The sequence below is a fragment of the Rhincodon typus genome, chromosome 3 (genome assembly GCF_021869965.1).
Source record: "Rhincodon typus isolate 14 chromosome 3, sRhiTyp1.1, whole genome shotgun sequence".
In the NCBI taxonomy this organism is placed as follows: Eukaryota; Metazoa; Chordata; class Chondrichthyes; order Orectolobiformes; family Rhincodontidae; genus Rhincodon; species Rhincodon typus.
The window spans coordinates 92,359,047-92,385,607 of NC_063334.1; the positions used below are offsets into that span (position 1 = coordinate 92,359,047).

Here is a 26,561-nt window from a genome sequence, read left to right on the forward strand (position 1 = left end):
CATCCTGAAATGACACGGACTGCTTTCAGCACAGCCAATCCAATTTCACCTGCTCACAGTTCATATTATGACCCATTCAGCTTTTCTTCTTCCCTGACATACTATCAACAATCCCTTTGTCCTCCTAACTTTTAAAATCTCATTCTGGGCTCTGTATTCACCTATCCACTCAGTTCTTTTTCTCCTCACTCCCTGTCATCAGCATAAATATCAGATTTTCCTGAAGAAGGGACACTGCAATTAAAATATCATCTCCATTTTCTCTCTATAGATGCTGCCAGACCTGCTGAGTTTCTCCACAAATTCCATTTTTTTAAAGCGGATTTCCAGCATTTGCAGCTCTTAGTTTTATTATGGTAGTTACAACACACAACAACGTGCACGTGAAACAGAATAAGCGGCATACAATCCTATGATATTAAAGTTCTGCCGTCCAGGCACCTCCAATCATGAGTGGCAGTGGACAATTAACCAGCTAACAAATGAACTGGATAATAACTAACAAACAGTCAAGTCTCACCATAAACCAGACGCCACGATATCCAGACTGAAACTGGCTAATTCAACACAAATTCTCGACCACTTATATAACTGACCTGATCTAAATAAGCTAATGACTCTCAACAGAATACTTAACCACCGAAACATCGAACAATGTAGTTTATTATTTTTTAAATGAGTAAGTTCCAAATTATTGTAGTTTTAAAACTTGACTAAAATATATTGACAAGTTAAAACCAATTCACTCAAAACTCTGAACTGATCCTTTTCATTCAAAAGACTCTAAATATTCTAAAGGAATATTATCAGTAGTAATTTCAAGTACACAAAAATCGACTGACATTTTGGTTTCAATTTCTGTTTTTACTCCAACCATAATTAGTAATTAAAACTTTATCAAGTAATTATTTCTGTAATGGCCTATTACTGTCCTAGTCAAAAGGATTAGCCATATCCATTAAACAATTAAAAAGTATTGTTTTATATGAATTTCATTCAGTCTTGAGCATGGTGAGATGAAGCAGTTTAACAATGCAACTTTAGCCATTTTCTGGTATGGAATCGACCCAAAAGTATAAAATATATACTTTAGATCTTGATTCTAAAATAAACACCAGCAATAATCCGTAGGATACTGGCTAAATTCAAAGCCGACGTCTGATAGGTTGAAACTTATCTCTAGTACATTTAACTGTCAAAACGAAAATGCAACATAATTATACATAGTCAACTAGTGATAACAGGATTTGCATTTCTTTGCCATGACCATTTTTTATGACAGTGCCTGTCATCCACTATGTCTGTTGTCTGTTCCACCAAGGCTCTGTTGCACGAGCAACATTGTATTTTCATGCTTCGTCAGTCTGAGGTTTCATAAAGGTGTCATGACCCGTGTCACGAACGAGGTTACTCCTGGTCTCCCAAAAGCCAGCCTGCATGGCCCAATATGATAGGAACCCGAGAGTTCTCTGGTATGTAAAAGTCATGGCAGCTCCAGCACAGATCTTGAAGATTTGGCATTGTTGATCACATACAATTTGAGCACTGAGGAAGAGGAAATTGCCATGCCCTTGTTCGCTGTATACCATCCCCACGTAGAGGCCAATGTTAACAATGATCACTTTGAAACCCCATATCTGGACCTTCCGATCCCTACCCCTTTACTTAGAGATGCCACCCCACTATCACCTGGTACTAATCGCCACATATCTTTGCTACAATTTGCTCAGCAACCATGTACAATGATCCCATCCCCAGAAAGAAGTTGCCCACTTTTCCCAGGACTGCATGGAATGCCCCCTGATAACAGCCTTGACTGTTATTGACTGAATCCATAGAACTGATTTAGCAGGACAGCCCCCAGACTAATGTTTCCATCGATACCTGGAAGAGTGGGTTGCTTTGTGCAGCTAGGTTGGACAGGCTGGGCTTATTTCCATGAGACTTTAGAAAAGTAAAGTGCAACTTTATTCCTGAATGCTCTTGACAACTTAGGCACCAAAAGAGGTTTCCTCTTGTAGGTCAGTCCAGAATTAGAAGGTACTGTTTTATAACTAGGGATATCCCTTTTCGGACAGAGATGAGGAGAATTTACTTCTGAGGGTTGGGTGACTTTGGAACTCTTTGCCTCAGAAGGCAGTGAAGGCAGAACCATTAAATATTTTTTAAGGCAGAGGTAGATAAGATTCTTGAACAAAAACAGAAGTTGCTGGAAAAGCTCAGCAGGTCTGGCAGTATCTGTGAAGAAAAATCAGAGTTAACGTTTCGGGTCCAGTAACCCTTCTGAGGAAAGGTCACTAGACCTGAAACGTTAACTCTAATTTTTATTTAGAGACGCTGCCAGACCTGCTGAGCTTTGCCAGCAACTTCTGTTTTTGTTCCTGATTTACAGCATCCGCAGTTCTTTCAGTTTTTATTTAGTAGATAGATTTTTGTTAGGCAGGGAAATCAAAGGTGGCCTGGGGTAGCTCGGAATGTGTTCTTCAATACACATCAGCCTTGAGCCTATTGAATGGAGGAGAAGGTTTAAGCGTCTGAATGGTCTATTTCTATTTAGAGTCATGGAGTCAGAGATGTACAGCACAGAAAGAGACCTTTCGGTCCAACATGTCCATGCTGACCAGACATCATAAATTAATCCAATTCCATTTGCCAGCATTTGGCCCATATTCTCTAAACTCTTCCTATTCATATACCCATCCAGATGCCTTTTAAATGCTGTAATTATACCCGTCTACACCACTTCCTCTGGAAGCCCATTCCATACATACACGGCCTTCTGCGTGAAAAAGTTGCCCCTTACGTCCCTTTTGTATCTTTCCCCTCTCATCTTTAACCTATGCCCTCTAGTTTTGGACTCCCTCACCCTGGGGAATAGACCTTGCTTATTTACCCTAGCCATGCTCCTCATGGTTTTCTAAACCTCCATAAGGTCACCCCTCAGCCTTCAATGCTCCAGGGAAAACAGCTCTAGTCTATTCAGTCTCTCCCTATAGCTCAAACCCTCCAGCCCTGGCAACATCCTTGTAAATCTTTTCTGAGCCCTTTCTAGTTTGACAACATCTCTCCTATAGGATGCAATTGAACACAATACTCCAAACCTGGACAAACTAATGTCCTGTACAGCCGCAGCATGACCTCCCAGTTGCGATACTCAATGCACTCACCAATAAAGGCAATTATACCAAAAGCCTTCTTCATTATCCTATCTACCTATGACTCCACTTCCAACAAACTATGAACCTGCACTCCAAAATCACTTTGTTCAGCAACACTCTCCAGGACCTTACCATTAAGTGTAAGGTCCTGCCCTGATTTGCCTTTCCAAAACACAGCACCTCACATTTATCTAAATTAAAGTAAACTCCATCTGCCACTCCTCAGCCCATTGGCCCATCTGATCAAGATCCAATTGTACTCTGAGGTAACCTTCTTTGCTGTCCACTACACTGCCAATTTTAGAGTCAACCGCAAACTACATCTGATCAGATCCTGGGAATCCTGCTGCAGTACTGGCTGGTCCATGTATCCCCTTCCCCAGATACTGGTTCATTTCTTCTGGGACACTAGGTTACAGTAAAAGTTTTGAGTGTCTCTTTTTTTTGGGGGGTGGGGGGTACACGATGGTGGTGGTCAGTTACTGGTATGCCTTCAGACCCTTGAACAATACCTTTACATCAAAACTCCTTCCAGTTGGTGTGGTGGTTCATGGATTCCCAGCTGAACTGTTTATTTTGCAGCACAGTGGACTGTGTGGGAATGTATACATTGGTTGAGGATGAATGTTAATTGCCAAGCTGGCTATTAACAGGTCCAGACGGTGGGCTGTGGAAGAATCTGCCAAGTGCCCATTTTTCATGGCTATGCTAATGCATGCGTGTCAGTGAGAAGGGAGCACACAGAGTCCAAAGCTCTCAATGCCACTAGATAGAGTTGGGCACTATGGGGCATACAGTGCTATATTTCCCTCTCTGACTCCATTTTGACTTAGCCCCATTCCCACTCTCCCAACACCTCCCTCATTTTTGATGGTTTGCATTGCCCAAAACAGGCGTTGCAATAAAATATCTAATTGGCTGCAAGGGTGTTTTACTGGTGGTGGTTAGTAGTTAGAAAAAAATGTCACAGTGATTTGGTGGTGGGAAAGCTGTTGGGTTATGTGTAATAACACTTCTAAGTGTAAAAAAAGAAGTGTTTTTTTCCCCAGCAATGCTGGAGTTATTACAGCTTAGTGTACAAAATATACCAAAAAGGAATGAAGGAACTCAAAGTAAATGGTTATTGATGTAAAAAGTGTTTTCCAAATACATTTCAAAATTTAACACCGATTTTTTTTTACTAGACTGCTTCTACTCACCAAACATACCTGGATGTTTGTAAGTGATCAACACTAGCAGTACAATGGAGAGAAAATAAATTTCAATAGCCAATTTAAAAATGTCACACTACCTTAAAGAAGTCACATTTGTATCAGTCTTCTAAATACTACATCTAACTTCCACTAGGAAATGTCAACTTTCCCAATCTCTGCAAAGATATTTTATTCTGAACCACTTGCTGATAAACAAATCCATAATTCTATTAAAAAGATACAGTTATCCTAAGCCCTGACAAAATACAAGTTCCGGCCCAGCTGGGGTTATCCTGCTATGGTTTTACTTCAAGTAAAATATTTCTGCCAGCATGGTATGGTCTGATTGTTTCCCTATATATTTGTCCAAGTAACATATAGCTCAAAGATTGGTTTCGTACGGAGTTAGAGGTCTTGAAGTTCATGAACTTACAAACAAGGAACAACGGTAGGCCACTCTGCCCTGCAACCCTGTTCCACCAGTCAATAAGGTTATGGTTAATCCGATTTTAACATCCAGCCTAAACTTCTGCATACCTCTAATAATATTTCATGCCCATGACAATCAAGAACCGATCTACTGCTTCCCTAAAAAAGACTTAAAGGACCTGCATCTACTGTTTTTTTAAGGAAGTGAATGTCAAAGACTCACAACCATCTCAGATTTTTTGTTCCTTCATCTCAATGTTGTAACCTCTGTTACTGCTAAATTTCTCCACATAACTGACCAAGTGACTGACTGCCTAACAGAATTGGCACAGACACAATGTTTTCTTTTGGATGAAATGTAGGAGCAACAAGCCCACAGAACCCTGCACATCTAGGAATATTCAGGACTGGATAAGAAGGAAAAGACGGGCTTTTGACAAGTACATAGGGAGCAAGTCATTGAGGCCATAATGGGAAATAAATTATGAGAGCAAAGGTGGGGCATGAGAAAAAACACTGGCGGGTTAAATTAGGGAGAATGCCAAGATATTCTGTATGTACATTAAGGGATGAGGATGACCAGGGAAACAGTAGGACTCATTAGGGACCGAGGGAGCAATCTGTGCATGGAGCTACAGGACATTAGCAAGGTGTTAAAAGAGTACTTCACATCTAGTTTCACTTTGGAGAAAGAGGATATAGGTACAGAATTCAGGAAAAGAGACTGTGATGTTCTAGAGCAGTTGGACATAGGAATTGAGGAGGACTTGGAGATGTTGGCAGGCTCAAAAGTGGACAAATCCTAGGTCTGGATGAGTTGTATCTTAGGTTGCTGTGGCAGACAAGGGAGGAAACTATATTAGCTCTGACCCAAATTTTTATTTCCTGCCTTCTGAACAATGAGCAGCTTCTCCTTTAACTCCTCTCACTTTCTTCAGATCAAAGGTATGGCCATGGTACTTACATGGGCTCCAGTTATGCCTGTCTCTTTGTGGGATATATGGAACATTCCTTGTTCCAGTCCTACCCTGATCCACACCCACAACTCTTTCTGTGTGACATTAATGACATCATCGGTGCCACTTCCCCCTCTCATTTGGAATTGGAAAAACTTATCAATTTTGCTTCCAATTTCCATGCTGCTCTCACATTCACCGGACTCCTCCCTTCCCTTCCTTGATATCTGTCTCCATTGCTAAGGATAGGCTGTCCACCAATATCCACTACACACCCACTAACTCCCACAGTTACCTTGACTGTACAGCCTCACAGCTTGCTTCCTGTAAAGACTCTGTTCCATTCGCCCAGTTTCTCTGTCTTCATCGCTTCTGTTCTGACGATGCCGCCTTCTGCAGGTGGGCCCCAGAAATGTCCAACTTTTTCGTTAACTGAGGATTCTCCACTACCATGGCTGATGGGGCCTTTAGTTGTGTTTGATCTATCTCCCACACTTCTTTACCCCTTCTCTTCTCTCCCACAACAAATATGGATCTCTCTGTCCCTCACTTACCACTCCATCAGCCTCTGCATTCAAAGGGTAGTAAACACTATTTCCGCCACCTCCAACAGCATGCCACCGCCAAACACATATCCTCCCTTTCCTTTGTCAGCATTCCACAGGGACCATTTCGTACGGGACATTCTGGTCCACTCCTCCTCCACTCCCAACATCTCCTCACACCCACACAGAACCTTTCCATGTAATTGCACAAAGTTACCACCTGCCCATTCATCACCTCCCTTCTCACTACCAAAGGTTCAGACATACCTGCCAGGTGAAGCAGTGATTTACCTGCACTTTTTTTTAAAAATTCCTTCACGGCATGAGGGTGTCACTGGCTAGGCCAGCATTTACTGCCCTAATTGCCCCAGGGGGCAGTTAAAAGTCAACCAGACTTCTGTGGGTCTGGAGTCACATGTAGGCTAGACCAGGTAAGAATGGCTGTTTCCTTCCCTGAAGAACATTTGTGAACCAGATGGATTTTTCCAACAATTGACAATGGATTCACTGTCATCATTAGACTCCTCATTCTAGATTTTTAAATATTGAATTCAAATTCCACAATCTGCCCAGGTGGGAAATTACCTAGGTCCCTGGATTAATAGGCTAGTGATAATACCACAAGGCCATCACCTCCCCACTTCATTCAATCTGGTCTACTGTTGTTGTTGTTGTTATTGTTCACAATGCGCCTCCTCTATACTGGTGATACAACTGGGATTGGGTGACCGCTTTTGCAAATCACCTAAGTTCTGACTCTGAGCTCCCAGGTGCCTGCTATTTCAACACACCAATACACCATGTTCTCATGCCAACATTTCTGACTCAGACCGGCATGTTCCAGCGAGCTTCAGCACAAGCTCAAAGAACAGCATCTCATCTTTTATTTGGGGGCACTACATCCTTTAGAACCTGATTATATCCTTCCATTTTTTTAAGCTACCCCCACACCCGATTCTGTCATGGCATGAGTTGCCTTCAGCACAATAAACCTATTCTTAGTCCTATCGTCGCATTACCTGGGTTACTTTCAGCACAGGATTGGAGGTCTTGTTCCCTAAATGACATGAGTGAACGAGGTGCGTTTTTACAACAATGGTAATAAGGTCAATATTACATAAATTGCAGGTTTTTACACAATTCAAATTTCTGCCATGGTGATATTCAAACAATGTTCACAGAACATTAGTCTCAGACTCTACATTTGTAGTTCATTGACATTATCTCCACACTACCATCTCACCCTGAAACTTACAATGACAGTACATGTAACACCACTTATTAGCCAAACCGGAACTTTGGCTGTTGACCAATGTTACTTGTATGGATTTTTACCAGCCTAAACGAAAGACTTTTAAACATACTGATGGGCTCCTGTATATGTTAAAACTTGGAACAAAAACAAAATTCCTGGAAAAGCTCAGCAGGTCTGGCAGCATCTGTGAAGGACCTCAGAATTCTGAGGAAGGGTCACTGGAGCCGAAACATTAACTCTGATTTTGTCTTCACAGATGCTGTCAGACCTGCTGAGCTTTTCCAGCAACTTTGTTTTTGTTCTTGATTTACAGCATCCGCAGCTCTTTTGGTTTTTATGTTAAAAACTTAGCTGACTCAACTGTACACTATGCCATTGTTAAGAACATACAAACATATGAACTAGGAGCAGGAATAGGACAAACTGCTCTTGGAAACTGCTCAGCTGACCTGATCCTACCTTTTTTGAAATTCACTCATGGGATATGGGTGTTGCTGGCCGGGCCAGCATTTTTGGCAAGTTCTAATTGACCTTGAGAACCTAGAATCACTAACCTTTCACCCCCCTTACTACATCCACATTTAAAAAAAAAAAGACTCTGCAGCCACCACCTTTTCAGGAAGATGGTTCTAAAGACTCATGGCCCTCTTTGAAAAAGGATTTCTCCTAATTTCTGCTATGATGGACCATCCCTTACTTGTAAACAGTAATTCCTCTCCCATTGGCAGAAACTTCCTCACCACCAAGACCCCTTAGGTTGTTATATGATTCAATCAATCTGCCTCCTTTTCTTCTAAATTCCAGCAGATATAAGCCTTGCCTGTCCAATTTTTCCGCACAGGACAACGCGCAAATTCCGGATATTAGCCCAGTAAATCTTCTCTGAACTGCTTCCAATGCCTTTCCATTCTTCTTAATACAGGAGAGTAATAATCGAATTTGAATCCTATTAGGGCTGATGGTGAAATACGAACTAAAAAAATCATCTGGAATAAAAAGACAAAAGGTGATCACATAAGCACAGCCAACTGTCAAAAAAATCCATTTGTTCCACAATCTAAAAAGTGAATGTGCCATCCTTACCTAATTGCACCTAAGTGACTACAGAACTACAGCAATGTGGTGACTCTTAATTGCCCTCTGAATAAATTAGGGATGGGCAATAAATGCCAAAATGCCAAAGCCAAAATTCTACAAACAAATAACAAAAAAAGGATCTTTTGGTCCTTTTCTGTCATGGTCTGTTTATCATTTCCTGTACAGATACCAGATTAGTTTGGCCTTGGCTCTACACTTTGGTTTACCAAATCATGCCAAATTTGATATAAACTAGAGACATAGAAAGGGTTTTAAATTTAAATGGTGAGAGCAAGATGCAAACACTAGCCACAGAACAGTTAAAGTGGAGACTGTCCTATCAGACTTTCCCCAGTAGTTGTGAGAATGCCCCATGAACCAGAACCCACTTCTCTCACTCTAGTCTTTGAGCCACCTTTTCACTTGCCTAACCTTATTCAATCTTTGCAAATTTGTTCATGGCTCAGGAAATACAGGTTGTGAACCCTGCATTATGTTTCTTAGTTTGCTGCCTAGCTCCTCATACTGGCTCTAGAGAGGCTCCTTCTTTGTCCTACCCATGTCATTGGTACCTATATCAACCACAGCAACTGGATCCTGCCCTTCCCACTGTAAGTTCCTCTCCAACCCCGAGCAGATGTCCTGAACTTTAGCATTGAGCAGGCAACACAACGGTCTGGACTTGTGGACGTTGCTGCAAAAAAAAAAGTGTTAATTCCTCTGACTATGCTATCACCTACATTCCACGCAGCTATCCCACTTGAAAGGTAACCATGGTGCCATGGTCAGTTAGTTCTCATGCACTGTAGCCCTCATGCTCCTGCAGGTGAGTTGAAAGAATCTCATATTAGTTGGACAATTACAAAAGTTGAGACTACTGCACTCCTGCCCTCTGGTTCCCCTTACCTCACTAAGTCATACTCTCCTGCCCTTGAATAATGGCCAAATCGATGACCCAATCCTAAGAATTGTGACTACAACCTGTTACAAAGAATCCAGGTCACTTTGCCGTCCGTGGGGGAAACTCTGAGAGGAAGCTGCTCAAACATCGAACACTGACAGCAGAAGTAAAGGGAACTTTGCAGGGTGAAAGGACTGAGTATTGCCAATGTCATTTCTGGAACTTAAGTTAATGCCAGGTGGACGAAAAGGTTTTACTCATTTCAGCAAGCATTGGACAAAGTCCCACATATGAGATTAATGTGCAAGACTAAACTGCATGGGATTGAGGGAAGTGTACCGAGATGGGTAGGAAACTAGTTGGCAGAGAGGAAACAAAGAGTAGGAATTAATGGTTCTTTTTCAAATTGGAAGGCAGTAACTAGTGGGGTGCTACAGGGATCAGTGCTGGGACCCCAGCTATTCACAATATATATTAATGATTTGGAGGAGGGAACAAAATGTAACATCTCAAAGTTTACAGACGATACCAAATTGGGTGGGGGAGGTGAATTGTGATGAGAACGCAGAGATCCTTCAGCATGATCTCGACAGGTTTCGCAAGTGGGCAAATCAATGGCAGATGCAGTATAATTTGGATAAATGTGAGGTTATTCACTTCAGAAGCAAAAACAAGGCAGCAGATTCTACCTGATTGGCTGTAAATTGGGAGAGGGGAGCGTGCAGCGGGACCTGGCTGTCACTCAAGGTAAGCCTGCAGGTGCAGCAAGCGATAAAGAAGGCAAATGGTATGTTGGCTTTCATTGCGAGAGGTTTTGAGCACAGGAACAGGGATATGTTGTTTTTGTAGTTGTACAGGGCCTTGGTGAGACCACACCTGGAATATTGTGTGCAGTTTTGGTCTCCTTTTCTGAGGAAGAATGCTCTTGCTCAAGGGAGTGTAGCAAAGGTTTACCAGGCCAGACGTAGGAGAAGGTATTGACTAGATTGGGATTGTTTCCACTGAAGTTCAGACAAATGACGGGGGGGATCTCAGAGACTTATAAAATTCTAACAGGACTAGACAGAGTAGATGCAGGGAGGATGTTGCTGATGGTGGGTTGTCTAGAACCAGGGGTCACAGTATGAGAATTCGGGGAAGATGATTTAGGACGGAGATGAGGAGACATTTCTTCACCCAGAGAAGTGTGAGCCTGTGGAATTCACTACCACAGGAGGTAGTTGATGCAAAAACGGTGAATGTATTCAAGAGGCAACTAGATATAACACTTGGGGCGAATGGGTTCAAAGGTTATGGGGAGAAAGCAGGATTAGGCTATTGATTTGGACGATCAGCCGTGATCGTGAAGAATAGCGGAGCAGGCTCAAAGGGCCGAATGACCTCCTCCTGCTCCTATCTTCTATGTTTCTATTTATACAAGTGATTTTTGTTACAATGGAGTGGCTTTCTAGACACAGAAGAGTCAATCACATTGCTGTGGTCTGGAGTCATATCAATGTGAGGCAAGCTAACAGATTTCCTTTACAAAAGGACATTAGTGACCAAGATGGACTCTGGGCTTCAAACCCATGGACCTAGAATATTAGCCTGGAGTCCGGTATACTATTTAAGTGACAATACCATTATTCCATTGCCTCCCCAGAAGTAACCCTTCAGATAAATCACATTTTTTCCCCCATAGTATGTCACAATTAATTAATATTTAGAAAGATCAAGTAATTTAACAATTAAATTATCAATTTTGCAATTAAATTATTTGTGTAATTATAATTTTATAGAAGCACACCAAGCTGGAACATTTAGATTTAATCAAACAAATTCAAAAGTTATCCTTTTAATTGAATATATGCTGAACTCTAAACTTTACAGAATTAAAAATAAGCAACAATTGCAATAATTATTTTAAAAGTTCACTGGAAAAATACCCAAACTCATCCTCATAAGGAAACTTTTGCTTTCTACCTATTCCTAATCCTAGCTGTTCTCAGAATCTTCATTCCAGCACTTTCTCCCCCACTCCATTTCTCTCTCGTCCATCTCAATTTAACTCCTAAATATACAAATTTTGGTGTTTTCAAGATCACAGTTCTATTATTCAGAGAAATTAAGAAGCCTTTCCTACATTTTCCTGATCAGAGGTCGTAATTAATTTCAATTTTCTGTTGCAAAGTAACTGAAATAAGGCAGAGAGGGTGGAGGGCATCAAGTTCCTTGGAGTGACGATGACTGACCACCTGTTCTGGACTACCCAAGTTGATGCGACGGTCAAGGTTGTACAACAATGCCTCTTCTTCCTCAGGAGGCTCAGGAAATTTGGCAGGTCCATAAAGACCCTCACCAACTTCTACAGATGCACAAATGAAAGCATACTGTCCAGGTGCATAGCAGCCTGGTATGGCAACTGCTCTGCTCAGGACCATAAGAAACTACACAAAGGTGCACACAGCCCGAACCATCACGAACGCCAACCTTCCATCCATAGGCTCCACTTACACAGCTCACTGCTGCAGAAAGGCTGCCAACATCATCAAAGATCCATCACACTCCGGTAATGATCTCCTACAACCTCTTCAGTCAGGCACAAGATACAGAAGCCTGAAAATGCACGAGCAGGTTCAGAAACAGCTTCTTCTGGCCCTTATTAGATTGATGAATGGACTCTCTAGTCTCAAATAATGCTGACTTTGCTAATTGTGATCACTCCTAGTGCCCGCCCTGTGCAATGTAACCTGTATGTCTCTGTCGAAGTCTTTTTGATCTGTACAACCTTGCTTACTATGATCTGCCTGTACTGCTCATAAACAAAGCTTTTCACTCTACTTCAGTACACATGACAATAAAATCAATAAATGAAGGTTATTTTTCATCTTCAAAATGACATTCTTACAGTTTACTGCATAATCCGAATGCCACTCTCCAGAATGCAGTCAGTAGTATAGGCAAACAGACATTAGCTGTAAAACATTTGAGACATCAGGCGGTCATGCAAAGAACTATATTTCAGTCTTTTTTTTTAAACAGTAAACTGCACTTGTCGACTACTATCTGCTTTTCGGATGTGTGCTAACAACATATTGTTCAACAATGAAGGACACCAACAATATATCATCCACTACTAAAAATAGTGCGTGCATTCCAAGTTGAAATTAGTGAAGCTGAATCAAAAGTACAATTAAAGCACCAAAAAATAATAAATCTCTCAAGACAGAAGCATTGTTTTCCAAGGTCAATTTTAGAGGTAGCAGTTGCACTTTAATTGAAGCAATGGTGCGGTTTCACTTCCCACCGATACCACTATTATTGAGACTTCATACATCAAATCAATATATAAAAGCAATCACTAAAGCCAATAGAAAATGTAATGGTATAATGAAAACAGTACGATGAAATTCAGAGAATACTACAACCAAACTGTTATACTGCTTTGGTTGACTAGGCCTTGAATATGGTGCCCTGGTACTGGATGGTAAGATACGAGAAACAGGGAAATGGTAATCATAAGGTTATAGAATATCCCCATGATGCTTTGAAGTAGAGCTCTGGAGGTTTCTTGCCAACCTTTATCCCTCAACCAACCCAAATGGAAAAGACTATCTGGTAAGTCATCTCACTACTACAACTGAGGTAATGTTGGAACAGATTGTGAATTTTGTCACAAGTCAACAGCACTTGTACTTCAAACAGAATTAATTGAAACATCATGCAGCTAAGAAATAAATTCAACGTCTTTCTTTGCATTTGATTTCTTGATTTCCACTTTCTAAGTTTTCAAGTACTGAAACCATGTTCCAATGCTAGACTTCAAATGACAGGATTTTATAGAATGTCCATCATGCCACCATCACCTCAAAAATATCTATTACTCTCATTACTCAACCATCTCCATAAACTTGAAAACTAAATAAGTAACTTTGCAGTTCTAGATTCTAGAGATAAGATCATTGAATATCTTTGATTGATTTTAGGTTGATTTAGGTTGATTGTGAACTGAGATTTAGGACTTGGAGGTTGACAGGTAAGTACAGTATTTTAGTCACGACTTTATCAGACAGCAGAACAGCCCCAGGGGATCAAATGGCCTACTCCTGTTCTTCCCCAGGATTTTGGATGCCAGAGACCAGCAGCTCTTCACTGCATGCGAGCAATCCCAGGAACAGTAGCAGCTGCCAGTGATATATCTGCAAGAAGCTTGTGCAGTGCTTCCACCACAATCTTAGGCATACAATTCAAGATTGTAACAGCGTGCTTCATTCTTTTGCCAATCCCCGTAGGTTGGTGTCACTTGGGTGTCTCCCCTACCATCAATGGCTTCAGTTTCTCTCTATCTATTCAGTTAAACTCCTAGATCCCCTTCTCCAAGATTTTGACACCAAACAAATTTCCTCTCGACATTGCGAGGAGAGCAACCCAGCTTCTCCTATCTATCCAGATGCCTATTTGGAAATTGAAATCCTTTTAAAACTGAATTTTTCCAGCATTCCCCGTGTAGCATATATGCCTCATATAATGACTATTACTGCAGGAATTACCCCTTCCCAAACAAAGAAATCTCTAGAAAGTAAGACAAAAAGAAGGTATGAAAAGGTCACAAGAATCATCACGATTACCAATGTCACATTGTTTCATTGAATTGATGTCAAAGAATTATATGGCACCATGTGCACCCTATTATCAATGCAGCGTTTACAAAAACAAAAATTTTATTTATACAAAGAATTAAAACCAATCTTCAGATGAAGGTGGACAAGGGGAGACCGGTGAACCTGACATGAATAGTTGCCCTGATTTCATTGGCTAAAAGGATTCAAACTTACGATTGACACAGTCTGGAATGCCAGCCGCAAATAACATAAATTTTGGGACTGGTAAGAAATAATGTACACAAGGGTCTAGGGGTACAAGCCACCACCTTCTGTGGAGACCAGGAGTTAAAGGCCAGAGGGAAGAACAAACACCGCTGCCAAAGACTGTGAATCAATGACTGTGAACCATTGGAGACAAACAGACCACAACCTCAAAGTGAACAGATTCCACCATCGCTACCTCTCCATTTCAGAGGATTGGAAAAGAATATTAATCTGTCATGGGTTGCATACTGCTTCTCTTTCTCTAAGCAAATAATGCACTGTATCTAAACTGCTGCTTAACAAACTTAATTGAGTTATCTGAAAGTTCCTTACAAATGTTTGACTGCCTAAATTAGATAACTGTGGTCACGAAGCTCCAAAATAAATATTCTGGAATATTTCCATAAATATTCTTTGCACTTCTCTGAAGCCTTCACATTCTCCCTCCTCCAAAATAATCCTAATAACTTAATTGGATGGCAAAAGTAATATTAACTAGATATCCAAGTTATTATTTCATCACATCAGTTGTGAAAGACTATTAAATGGTTAGCACAATATATAGATAACTGTTCAAGATTAATGTTTAATAGTTTATTTTTGTAACATACAACAACATTTTCTGAAGAATGGTCCAGACCCGAAACATCAGCTTTCCTGCTCCTCTGATGCTGCTTGGCCTGCTGTGTTCATCCAGCTCTACACCTTGTTATCTCATTATACATACAAATGTGATATGTGGTCCAAATATACGGCCACCACCAGCAAGATAGCTCACCAGATTACATGCCTATCTGCTCATTAAGACTCATAAGCACTTTGACACGGTCTTCTCAGATTGGCAGAAGCTGGTGATTTCTAAAGTCCACCAGTTCAGACTGACACTAAAGGTGATCCAGCAGCAAGCAAATAAGTTAATTTATCTTTTTGTCACAGGGTCTGTGTTGCAGGAAGAAGGGCTCAGAAGGATCAAAAACAATGACATGGGGGTGGCTTTCAAATGCTACCCCCTTGCCCTCAAATGATGCCTTGCTTCATCAATTGTTCACTTAAAGGCCTTAATTTCTGACAAATTGAGAAAGTTGCTCACAAATCTTTATACCTAGCACTTGACTACAGAAGGGACGAGTTTCTCTCCAGGTCCAACTTGGCCAGTTATTTAGGAGCAAATTACTGCAGATGCTGGAATCTGAACTGAAAACAAAAATGCAGGAGATCACAGCGGGTCAGGCAGCATCCATGGTGAGAAAGTAAGCTAACGTTTCGAGTCTAGATGACTCTTCATCAGAGCTGAAGTGCAGTGTGGAGGGGATAGCATTTATGCAATAGTGGGAGGGGTGAGTGGCGGTGGTTGGAGTGCTGGGTAGGAAGGATGTTGAAAGTTCAGATTAAGTGATCAGAATGTGAGCAAGGCATGATAATGGTGTGTCTAATTGCCAGACTGGAAGGAACAGAGAGTCCCACTGGGGTGGGGAAGGGGAGAGAGGGTGACAGAGAACGCAATAAGCAAAGCTAAATGAAAGGGAAGGAATGGGTTCATAATTTGAAGGTACTGAACTCAATAGTGAACCCAGAAGGTTATAAACTGCCCAGTTGAAGCTGAGATGTTGCTCCTCCAGTTTGCGCAGTGATTCGCTGGAGCATTGCAGCATGCCAAGGACAGAAAAGTGGGTATGCAAGCAAGACATTTAAAATGACCGGCTACAGGAAGGTCAGGGTCATGCTTACACACAGACTAGAGCTGTTCCACAAAGCAGTCACCTAGTCTGCGTTTAGTTTCTCCAATGTAGAGTAGGCCACATTGGGTGCAGTGAATATAATACACAAGATTGGAGAAGGTATAGGTGAATTGTTGCTTCATCTGGAAAGATGGTTTAGGCCCTTGGATGGTGAGCAGGGAGGCAGCGAAGGGGCAAGTGTTGCACCTTCTGCGATTACATGGGAATATGCCGTGGGAAGGAGTGGTGGTCAAGGAATGGTGGTCAAGCAATGGACTAGTGCGTCCCAGAGGGAATGATCCCTGCAAAATGCAGACAAAGGGAGTGAGGGGAAGCTGTTTTTGGTGGTGGCATTCTGCTGGAGTTGTCTGAAATGGTGGAGAATGACCTTTGAATGCAGTGGCTGGTGGGGTGTAAAGTGAGAACAAGCAGGACCCGATCACACTGTTGTGAATGATGTGAAGGGGCAAGAGTGGAAGCACAGGTGCTAGGTCGGATGCAGTTGAGGGCCCTGTCAACCAGTGGTGGGGAACCACAGTTATGGAAGAAGGAAGACATGTCAGCAGATAGTAGGAACTGCAGATGCTGGAGAGTCTGAGATAACAAGGTGTAGAGCTGGATGAACACAGCAGGCCAAGCAGCATCAGGGGAGCAGGAAGGCTGACGTTTCGGGCCTAGACCCTTCTTCAGAAATGGGGGAGGGGAAGGGGGTTCTGAAATAAATAGGGAGAGGGGGGGAGGCGGACAGAAGATGGATAGAGGAGAAGATAGGTGGAGAGGAGACAGACAGGTCAAAGAGGCGGGAATGGAGCCAGTAAAGGTTGAGTGTAGGTGGGGAATTAGGGAGGGGATAGGTCAGTCCAGGGAGGACGGACAGGTCAAGGGGGCAGGATGAGGTTAGTAGGTAGGAGATGGGGGTGGGGCTTGAGGTGGGAGGAGGGGGTAGGTGGGAGGAAGGACAGGTTAGGGAGGCGCGTTGTGGCACTGCAGGAGGCCCAGGATGGACATGTCGTCTGAGGAATGGGAGGGGGAGTTGAAATGGTTCGCAACTGGGAGGTGCAGATGTTTAGTGCGAACTGAGCGTAGGTATAGGTGTTGCAGGAACAGCACCTCATATTCCGCTTGGGAACCCTGCAGCCCAATGCTATCAATGTGGATTTCACAAGCTTCAACATCTCCCCTCCCGCTACCACATCCCAAAACCAGCCCAGCTTGTCCCCACCTCCCTAACCTGTCCTTCCTCCCACCTCAAGCCCCACCCCCAGCTCCTACCTACTAACCTCATCCCGCCCCCTTGACCTGTCTGTCCTCCCTGGACTGACCTATCCCCTCCCTAACTCCCCACCTACACTCACCTTTACTGGCTCCATCCCAGCCTCTTTGACCTGTTTGTTTCCTCTCCACCTATCTTCTCCTCTATCCATCTTCTATCCGCCTCCCCCTCTCTCCCTATTTACTTCAGAATCCCCTTCCCCTCCCCCATTTCTGAAGAAAGGTCTAGGCCCGAAACGTCAGCCTTCCTGCTCCTCTGATGCTGCTTGGCCTGCTGTGTTCATCCAGCTCTGCACCTTGTTATCTAAGACATGTCAGCAGTGCTGTTTTGGAAGGTGGCATCTTCCAAACAGATACAACGCAGGTGAAGGAACTGGGAAAACGGGATGGAATCCTTGCCCAATTATTTCTCCTTCTTGACAAGTCATTTACTGCCTTCAGAGAGGGGATAATCTATTTGTAGTTTTCATTTAATATATGAATAATGGTTATACAAATGGACCCCAAAATATTCATGGTCATAAATCTTGTCAATTAACAAAGAAACAGAAACAAACATAAAATATCATGTCATCCAAAAAGATAGGCATGAAATGGCATGTGCCTTTCATGTGAATGTTTGGGCTGACTTTCTTACATTGTGTATTTCTACTACTGCAGTAAACATGCAACATTATCAGCTCTCACGAAACCAGAGCAAAATTATCCTTAGCAAAGTAGTTACAAGTGTTAAATATTTGGTTATTTGCAATTCTTTCAGACTTACGAATAAAGTTTTTGAACCTTTCATGTGTATTTGAATGTCTTGCTAAACAAATAAAAAGACATACATCTCACAGGCTATCCCAGTTTAATAATCTTGGTATATGGTCTAAATAGGCAACTGTGCTTTAGTGTTTAAATGGAGCTGCTAACAATAACTGATTGCCAGGAAAACCAAAACTAACAAACCACACTCTTACAATCCACTGCTTTAGTCAATAATAACAGTCCTATTGCAAATCCTGCTTATGTTGACAGCTATAACAGAATAATTGGTGCAAGTTTAAATTAATCGTAATTATTAAATGTTAGCAAATTACTACTATCATGGAAGTCTGACGAAGCAAACAGAGAAGTAGATTTGTTGCATTTTTGCATTGTCGTTGGACACAAAAACATAGTAACTATACTCTTCAGCTCAAGAATCAGGTTTTTCAAATTTACACCAATATTTCAGTTTCAAAACAGCCATAATATAGGCAGCAGTAACATCTGAGTCACATTTATGTCTACAATTTGAAAATAAAGCAAATCCAACTAAACTTGTTCTTAACCCCGTAATAAAACTAACAATGGTTAACCTAACCAAGAACAGTTTACGTCCCAAATATAAACATCACTCCATATTTGGTTAAATCTCTGTGGAATACATCAACACATATGCCAAACTGATATATTTTGTGACTGTTCAAATGTTGCTCAAAGTACAATTATAGCAGCATGCTAGCAACAGCCTCACAAAGATTCCTACAGTACTCTGTCAAGCATAAATTCTATGGAAAATTGCAATCTCTTTTAATCAGCTGTGTTTTATAGTTACTGTATTAATTGAACAGCGAGTTATAAAATGTTCTGCTTTAGTGTGAATGCTGTGCATGTTAATTTTTGCAATACAACGAAAGTTATTTCCGACGACATGATGCAAAAAAAGTGAGAAGTTATTACATTAACCAATACTAAATCTAAAAATCTGTTATTGATTCTTGTTCTTATCTGGCATTACAGCAATGAAAGAGACAGGAAGCTGCCCAAGAGGTACATGAAACAGACAAAGCTGGAAGGTTCAACAGTAGGGAAAAACATGACAAATACAAGAGTGGCCACAACAATATGGGCGGCCCCTGGCTATGCTGACAAAAAACGGCTCCGCATGCTTCAAGTATTTCCATTGGTTTAATGATAACGGATAACTTTGTTATCTATTATACTGGTGTAATAAGGCTGACTTCAGAAGAATTTGAATGGTATGTAACACAAATTATTGCAAAATGTATGATGAATATTTTTCCAATCCTACTGACATTTAATATGCTCACTGACATTCTAACTGGTGTTAGTGTGACACCTGAATTTGACAAGCATTCAATAAAGGAATTCAAACTTGAAACTCAAAAGGGATAACTGAACACCTTACATATTCACCTTTTGGAGACATCACATGACATAGGAGTCTTTTTCTGAACAAAGCATTGGACCAATATCTCCAAGATTCAGCCCTTTTTTTAATTGCTTATTCTGCAAAATAGTAGGGAATTCACAAGCATCACCAATTACCTGAAATTACAAGATGGGCACTACTTATTTAAAACAGAATAGAAAATACTGGAAACACGCAATAGACTAGAGCTCATGACAGGTAACACTAACCTATTTCTTGCTACTTTCTGACACTTGTATATCATGCTTTGCATATCTAACCCCTCTTTGTTTGGGAATTCAACTATCCCTCTGTTTTCCGTTTTAACCCTTTAATTGCATTTTTTTTGTATGAAGGTCACTTTTTCACTTCTAATATGTACATTTTGTTACAGTGTGTCATATGATATCAGCCTCAATCATTCAACAAATAATAAAAAACCTCCACAACCATTTATTCTGTACTTACATGAACTATCAAAAGCAAATACTTCCAAAAGTAATTATTTTAACAAGCATTTCAATTTCATTAATAAATAAACAGAATGGTCACCACAAAACTAAATTATTCCTTGCATCAAGGCGCAGTGGGGAAAAGACCACTGTCCAAGATCTTTTTGCTGACGTTAAATGGGGGTCCGTTCAATTACAGGGCCTTCCTAGTGCCTCAAATATATGTAAATATACTTGTGCATAAGCAAGAAATGTCGTGGGTCTGTTTGTTCTTCATATGTAAAAACTGTACAGAATCAAACTGCTCTAGTGACTATGTATGCATATAAAGAGATTTTTATGCTCCAAGCTTTAGCGCGTCCCTCAGCACATAGTCGTGGACTTTGGAATGCGCCAGTCTGCAACACATGGTTGAGGTCAACTTCTTGCTCTGGAAGGCCAACAAGTTTCAATTCAAGAGTCTTTCATGAGTTGATGGTCCTCCAGGTGCAGTTGATGTTTGTCTCAGTACGTATCCTAGGGAACAGACCGCAGAGCACAAAGTCATGGAGCTGCTCAGGAAGAACGTTGATAAAAATCACTGCATCTCTCTCCAAACTTCCTTTGCAAAGGCACATTCCAGCAGGAGACACTTGACAGTCTCTATGCCCCTGCAGCTGCTTCAAGGCCAGTATACAGTGGCGCAGACAGTGCAGACATACATGAAGGATCTCACAGGAAACGCTCTTCTCCCCAGCAACTAGCAGCCAAGTGGTGTCTTGGTGCTTGTTGGACAGTTCTGGTGATGAGGCATTCTGACAAATAACTTTGACAGTCTGCTCAGGGAACAACCTGACAGGATCCACACTCTCCTTTTCCTGCAGGGTTTCAAAGGATGCTACATGCTGACCACTTCCTGATGGACTTGTGGTCAAAGGTGTTTTCCTTTGCAAAGTTCTTCATGAAGGACAGGTGATATGGAATAGTCCAACTACTTGGAGTGTTCCACAGCAAGGAGGCCGGTCCCATCCTTTGCAATACCAGGGACAGGTAGACCTCAGTATGTGATAACATTTGGTGTTTGCATACTGAGTTCTACGAACAGTTTGACAAAGCCAGACAGAAGAGCCAGCAAGCCTCATTCTTGATCTCCAAGACAATCTTCCGGTCCAGGGTCTGCACCGTGGAGCAGGATGAGTGGTGTTCAAGTTTCTTCTTCCAAAAGGTGCAGAAGGAGAGCTCTGCACTCACCAGCCTGAAGAAAGATGATGGCTCGGTTACATCATCTCAATCTGACATCCTGAGGATCAGCAAATTCTTCCTGTCCTCTATTATGGAGGTCTTAGACAACAGTACGCAGAAGAGGTTGGACCAGCCATTATCTCTGGATGAGCCAACCAAGGCCTGAGTCCTTAGCAAAGAATAAAACTCCCAGCCAAGTTGTAATCAGCTCTATGGGACTTGATTGGCTGGGACCTGCTGGAGGTGTAGGACAATATGCTTCTGGCAGGTAGTACATATGAATCCATGAGAATTCATCCACAAGCAGAGGTAGCGGGAGGAAATTGGAAGTTGGCAACCAATTTCATTGCTGAATGCAAATTACAAATTCCTGTTTAAGGTCATCGCCAACGAGATTGTACCTACCACCAGTGTCTAGCTATCACCACCATTCCACCTCTACCCCTCCCCCTACCTTTATCTACAGCTCCCCCTCTCCCACATCCAGTCCTAAAGAAGGGAAATACTCAAAATGTTTACTGCTCCTGTCTTCAAGATGCTGCCTGGCCTGCTGTGTTCTTCCAGCCTCCTGTTTGTCTTATCATTGCCAACCAGGTCAGGCGTGCGTTCACGGTTCATCTTGACATTTTCTCATGGGCTACCTTTTAATTTTCAAGGGCGACTTTTTGTTTCTGGAAGCTAACTTTTGTTCTTGCTAACTCATTTATTAAGTGATGCAGTCATAGAGCAACAATATCTTATACATTTCAGTATTGTTGAAAAAAGAAATATAATGTTGAATGTTTTTGTCTGGTACAGGGCAACACGGTGGCTCATTGGTTAGCACTGCTGTCTCGCAGTGCCAGGGACCCAGGTTCGATTCCAGCCTCAGGCAACCGTCTGTGTGGAGTTTGCACATTCCCGCCGGGCTTGCATGGGTTTCCTCCGGACATTCCGGTTTCTTCCCAGTGCTTTGGTTTCCTCCCACAGTCCAAAGATGTGCAAGTTAGGTGGATTAGCCATGCTAAATTACCCATAGTGTTTAGAGATGTGTAGGTTAGGTGCATTAGCCATGTGAACTGCAGGGGTGCAGAGCTAGAGTAAGTGGATGGGTGTGGGTGGGGCGCTCTTCGTTGGGTTGGTGTGGACTTGTTGGGCCAAATGGCCCATTTCCACATTGTGGGACTCTAATAATACTCATCAAGTCAAGTAAAAAAATAAACAAAAAGAAAACAACATTTACAATGTATAAGGCGACAGTACTGATTGGTTGAATAGTGGGCTCTGATTTGAAGAGTTGTTGTCATGGACAATGCAAGAGTTAATTATGTACAGAGCTGGAGGAACACAGCAGGTCAGGAAGCATTACAGGAGTAGGAAAGTTGACATTTTGGTTCTGAAGAAGGGTCCCAACCCGAAACACCAACTTTCCTACTCCTCTGATATTGCCTGACCTGCTGTGTTCCTCCAGTTCCACACTGTGTTGTCTCTGACTACAGCATCTGCAGTTCTTGCTATCTCTGCAACAGTTAATTATGACTGCCAGGCTTTGTTTGAATTTTAAATCAGATAGGGTTGACTCTGCAACTCCCTCAAAATAAGCACTCACTTTTGCAGCTTCTCACTGCTCCACTAGTTATTTTTCTCACCCCAGTTTGCTGTTAATAGGCTCACAATAAAGCTATGAACTCCTCACCATATCCTGCCATTCTGTTTGTGTGGGCAAATACTCTCCAAGCCACCTGCTGCCACCATTGTGTATTTTAACTATTGGAGCTGACAGAGCAACACCTCAATAATTTATGGGGCACAAATGTTTTCATCATATGGGCAATAATCAGGCAAAGCAGACTGCCTGCCCAGTACCCTCATCAATAAAAACAGGTAAAAGCACTAGAGAAAAGCATATTGCAGTTTGGCTCCTAAGAGGATCATGCTGACCAAGAAGGAATAAAAATTACATTTCAACTTCAGCAAAACACAATAAATGATTAAAGCTAACTAACCGAGTTTGTAGTATGGAGTAGAGAATGTATTAAAGTTGTAGAGTCTGCTAAAATTGTTCCTTTTACATTAGATTTGCATAAGATTATGTAAAACATAAGACACAGAACAGGCCAATCAGCCTGATTGCCTATGTTTATGCATTACCCACCTCCCATCTTACCTCATCTTACTCTGTCAGCATAGCTTTGTCTCTTCTCCTCTCTCACATGCATGCTTTTATGATCCAGGCTAATGTTAGTACCGGACAAGACAGAACCCTGGCTTGTTGGATCATAACTTTTTTTCCCCAAAAAGTGTGGAGATCAAAGACAATAATGTTCAGTAAACACAAGAAAATATGAATTATATTTACACTAGTCTCAGAAAAATACTGGAAAGATTTAATTAAAGACATTTAATTGCAGAAATGGATTAAAATTCACATTATTCATTTTACACCCGCAGGATCTTTGCAAATATCAAAATCTCAACGAAGATCCATCACTACCTCCACAATAAAGCCTCCTGTTCAGACTCAGGCAGGGATTGCTGCAAACAATTTTGTTTTGGCAACTATCTGTGCAGTCATTAGATGCTCTTTCCCTTCGTTTGGTTTCTCTCCCTGAGCCATCTAAAACAAACTGCACACTAAACGCAGAATTACTTTAAACTTCAGAGCAAACACAAGAGTTTCCTAAATTCAGCCATCCAGCTGCCTGGTCTGCTGGCACACTGACACACAAAGTGACTTACTTTTTAGATTGTTCTGTTTCTCTGTGTCACTGGATCCCTGTTTCTAGATAACCAGTTTTTTTCCTTCTACTTTTTTTAAATTCACTGAACAGTCAAACATCAACCCTACTCCAAAGTTGTAAAATCTCATCAAAATGCATTTAAACAGAACAGATTTTCTGATTTGTTGTCATTACAACGCCAAAAGCTCCCAAATAAAACTCCCAATGAGCCGCCCAGCAATTCCAAACATCCAATTTGGCATAAACCCTAAATTTTATCAAACTATTACTTCACAGTATTGAAGTCACAAGGGGCTGTCAGTAGAATTACACAAGTTGTTAAAAATTATTTCATGGGATCTATAGTTAGTATTATTTCTTTCCATCTCTAACTGACCTGATTCAAGGGTAATGGCGAGCTTCAGTCAATGTAGTGCAGGTACACCTACAGCACTGGTAGAAAGAGTTCCAGGTGAAATATCAGGTAGAAGAATGGCAATACATTTCCAAACCATAACAGCATCTAGCTTTAAAAGGGCAGCATGCAAAATAACATTCAGTGCATGGTGACTCCTGCCACCGAAGTGCCCTCAATATATTCTCTTCTTCCTCTTCGAGCTGTGGACACTGACACATTTAGGAGAGGGCAAACTTCCTGAACAGTATGTTTCTGCAGATAGTCACACCCCTTATATTAATTATATTAAATATGGTCCATTGTCAGGGGCAGGAGGGTGTATCTGCAATTGAGGCAGGTGTTTGAATCCAGAATCTAGCTTTGGAGGGCATCAGCCAATGCCATCATCTAATAGTATGAAGTTCTTGCCCCAGTGTGAAAGAGGGCATAGACTACAAGGAGGATGAGTGAACTGACAATAGCACCATTCAAGTCGGGCAGAGGCGGGGTGGGGGGTGGGGGGGGATGTTTCAGTAATAGGAGATGGCATAGCTAGGGGTGTAGATACTGTTCTCTGCAGCAAAGATAGTGAGTCCTGAAGGCTGCTTTGCCTACCTGGTGCCAAGGTTCAAGGCAACTGTTCTGGGCTGGACATGAACATGGAATGGAAGGGGAAGGATCCAACTGTTGTGGTCTACGTAGGTGCCAATGACATAAGTAGAAAAGGGAAAAGCAGCTGCTGAAGGATTTTGAGCAGCTTGGGGCTAAATTAAAAAAAGAACCACAAAGGGAATAATCTCAGCATTACTTTCTGAGCGACTTGCAAACTGGCATAAGGTAAATAAGTTCACAGAAGTAAATGCATGGCTCAAAGATTGATGTGGAAAAAATGGGTTTGGATCATGGGAGGAGAGATAGTAGGAACTGCCGATGCTGAAGAATCTGAGATAACAAGGTGTAGAGCTGGATGAACACAGCAGGCCAAGCAGCATCTTTTCTGAAGAAGTGTCCAGACCCAAAAAGTCAGCTTTCCTGCTCCTCTGATGCTGCTTGGCCTGCTGTGTTCATCCAGCTCTACACCTTGTTATCTTTGGATCATGGGACACTGGCACAAGTACTGGGGAAAGAGAGACCTGATCTGCTAGAACAGACTTCATTTAAGCAGCATCTTGGCCAGTAGAATAACTAGTGTTATAGATAGGGCTTAAAATTAATTCTGTTCCATTCTGAGGAAGGGTCACTCAACCGGAAACACTAATTCTGATTTCTCTCCACAGATGCTGCCAGAGCTGCTGAGCTTTTCCAGCAATTTCTGTTTTTGTTTCTGATTTACAGCATCCACAGTTTTTTTTGGTTTTTACTTTAAATTAATTAGTAGGCGGACGGTTCAACTGAAGGAAAGTTTAAAAAAATCAAAAAGAAACAAGATAGTGAAGAGGTAAATGATAAAGCTTGACATGAAGGGCAGAAACAAACAAGCAGAAAACACAGCATAAATTCAAATCAGAATAAGATATCATAGTAAAACATCTAGGCTTGAGACACTTTATTTGAATGCATGCAACATTAGATGAGTTAGATACATGAATTGATGACAAGTATAAATAACTGTATTTGACTTATAGCTTTACAGAGACATGGCTGCAGAATACTCTATATTCAAGGGTATTCAACTTTATATAAAAATAGATGAAAACGAAAAGGAAGTGAAGTGGCGGTTAGTAAAGGAATATATCAGTATGGCGGTGAGTATAGATACGGGTACAATAGATTGTGATGTGGAATCAATTTGGGTGGTAATAAGGAATAGCAAGGGAAACAGTTTTGTGAAACAAAAAGTATGTTTGATAAATTTGCTAGAGTTCTTTGAAGCTATAACAAGCAGAGTTGATAAAGAGGAACCAATTGATACAGTGTATTTGGATTTCCGGAAGGCATCCGATAAGGTGTCACATAAAAGGGTCCTACGCAAGATTGAAGCTCAGATATATGGGTAATGTATTAGCATGGATTGGGGATTGATCAACACACAGAAAATAAAGTAGGAATTAATGGGTCTTTTTCAGTTTGGAAAAATATAATATCAAAGTGGCACAATAATCAATCCACGGCCTTAATCATTTATCATCAATATTCAAATCAGGTGATTCTTGGGATGAAGGGACCTACTTTACAACAGCTAAACAGGTTAAGCCTTTATTCAGAGATAGTAGGAACTGCAGATGCTGGAGAATCCGAGATAACAAGGTGTAGAGCTGAATG

General features: G+C 41.5%; 2 protein-coding genes across 4 annotated transcripts in view; one reads left to right on the forward strand and one right to left on the reverse strand.

Moving 5' to 3' along the window:
* atg10 (ATG10 autophagy related 10 homolog (S. cerevisiae)) overlaps window positions 1-26,561 on the forward strand; it is a 526,624-nt gene that overhangs the window by 85,073 nt on the left and 414,990 nt on the right. The window lies entirely within an intron of this gene.
* Window positions 1-26,561, reverse strand: part of LOC125482775 (single-stranded DNA-binding protein 2-like) — a 171,060-nt gene that overhangs the window by 9,034 nt on the left and 135,465 nt on the right. For 2 of the 3 annotated variants that reach the window (XM_048594948.1, XM_048594950.1), the window contains one exon: window positions 8,363-8,522. The exons of the other annotated variant lie outside the window; for it this stretch is intronic. In XM_048594948.1, coding sequence (XP_048450905.1) covers window positions 8,400-8,522 — 123 coding nt within the window. In that variant the 3' untranslated portion in view covers window positions 8,363-8,399. Of the gene's footprint in view, window positions 1-8,362; window positions 8,523-26,561 lie in introns of those variants that run through there. 3 annotated transcript variants of the gene reach the window in all.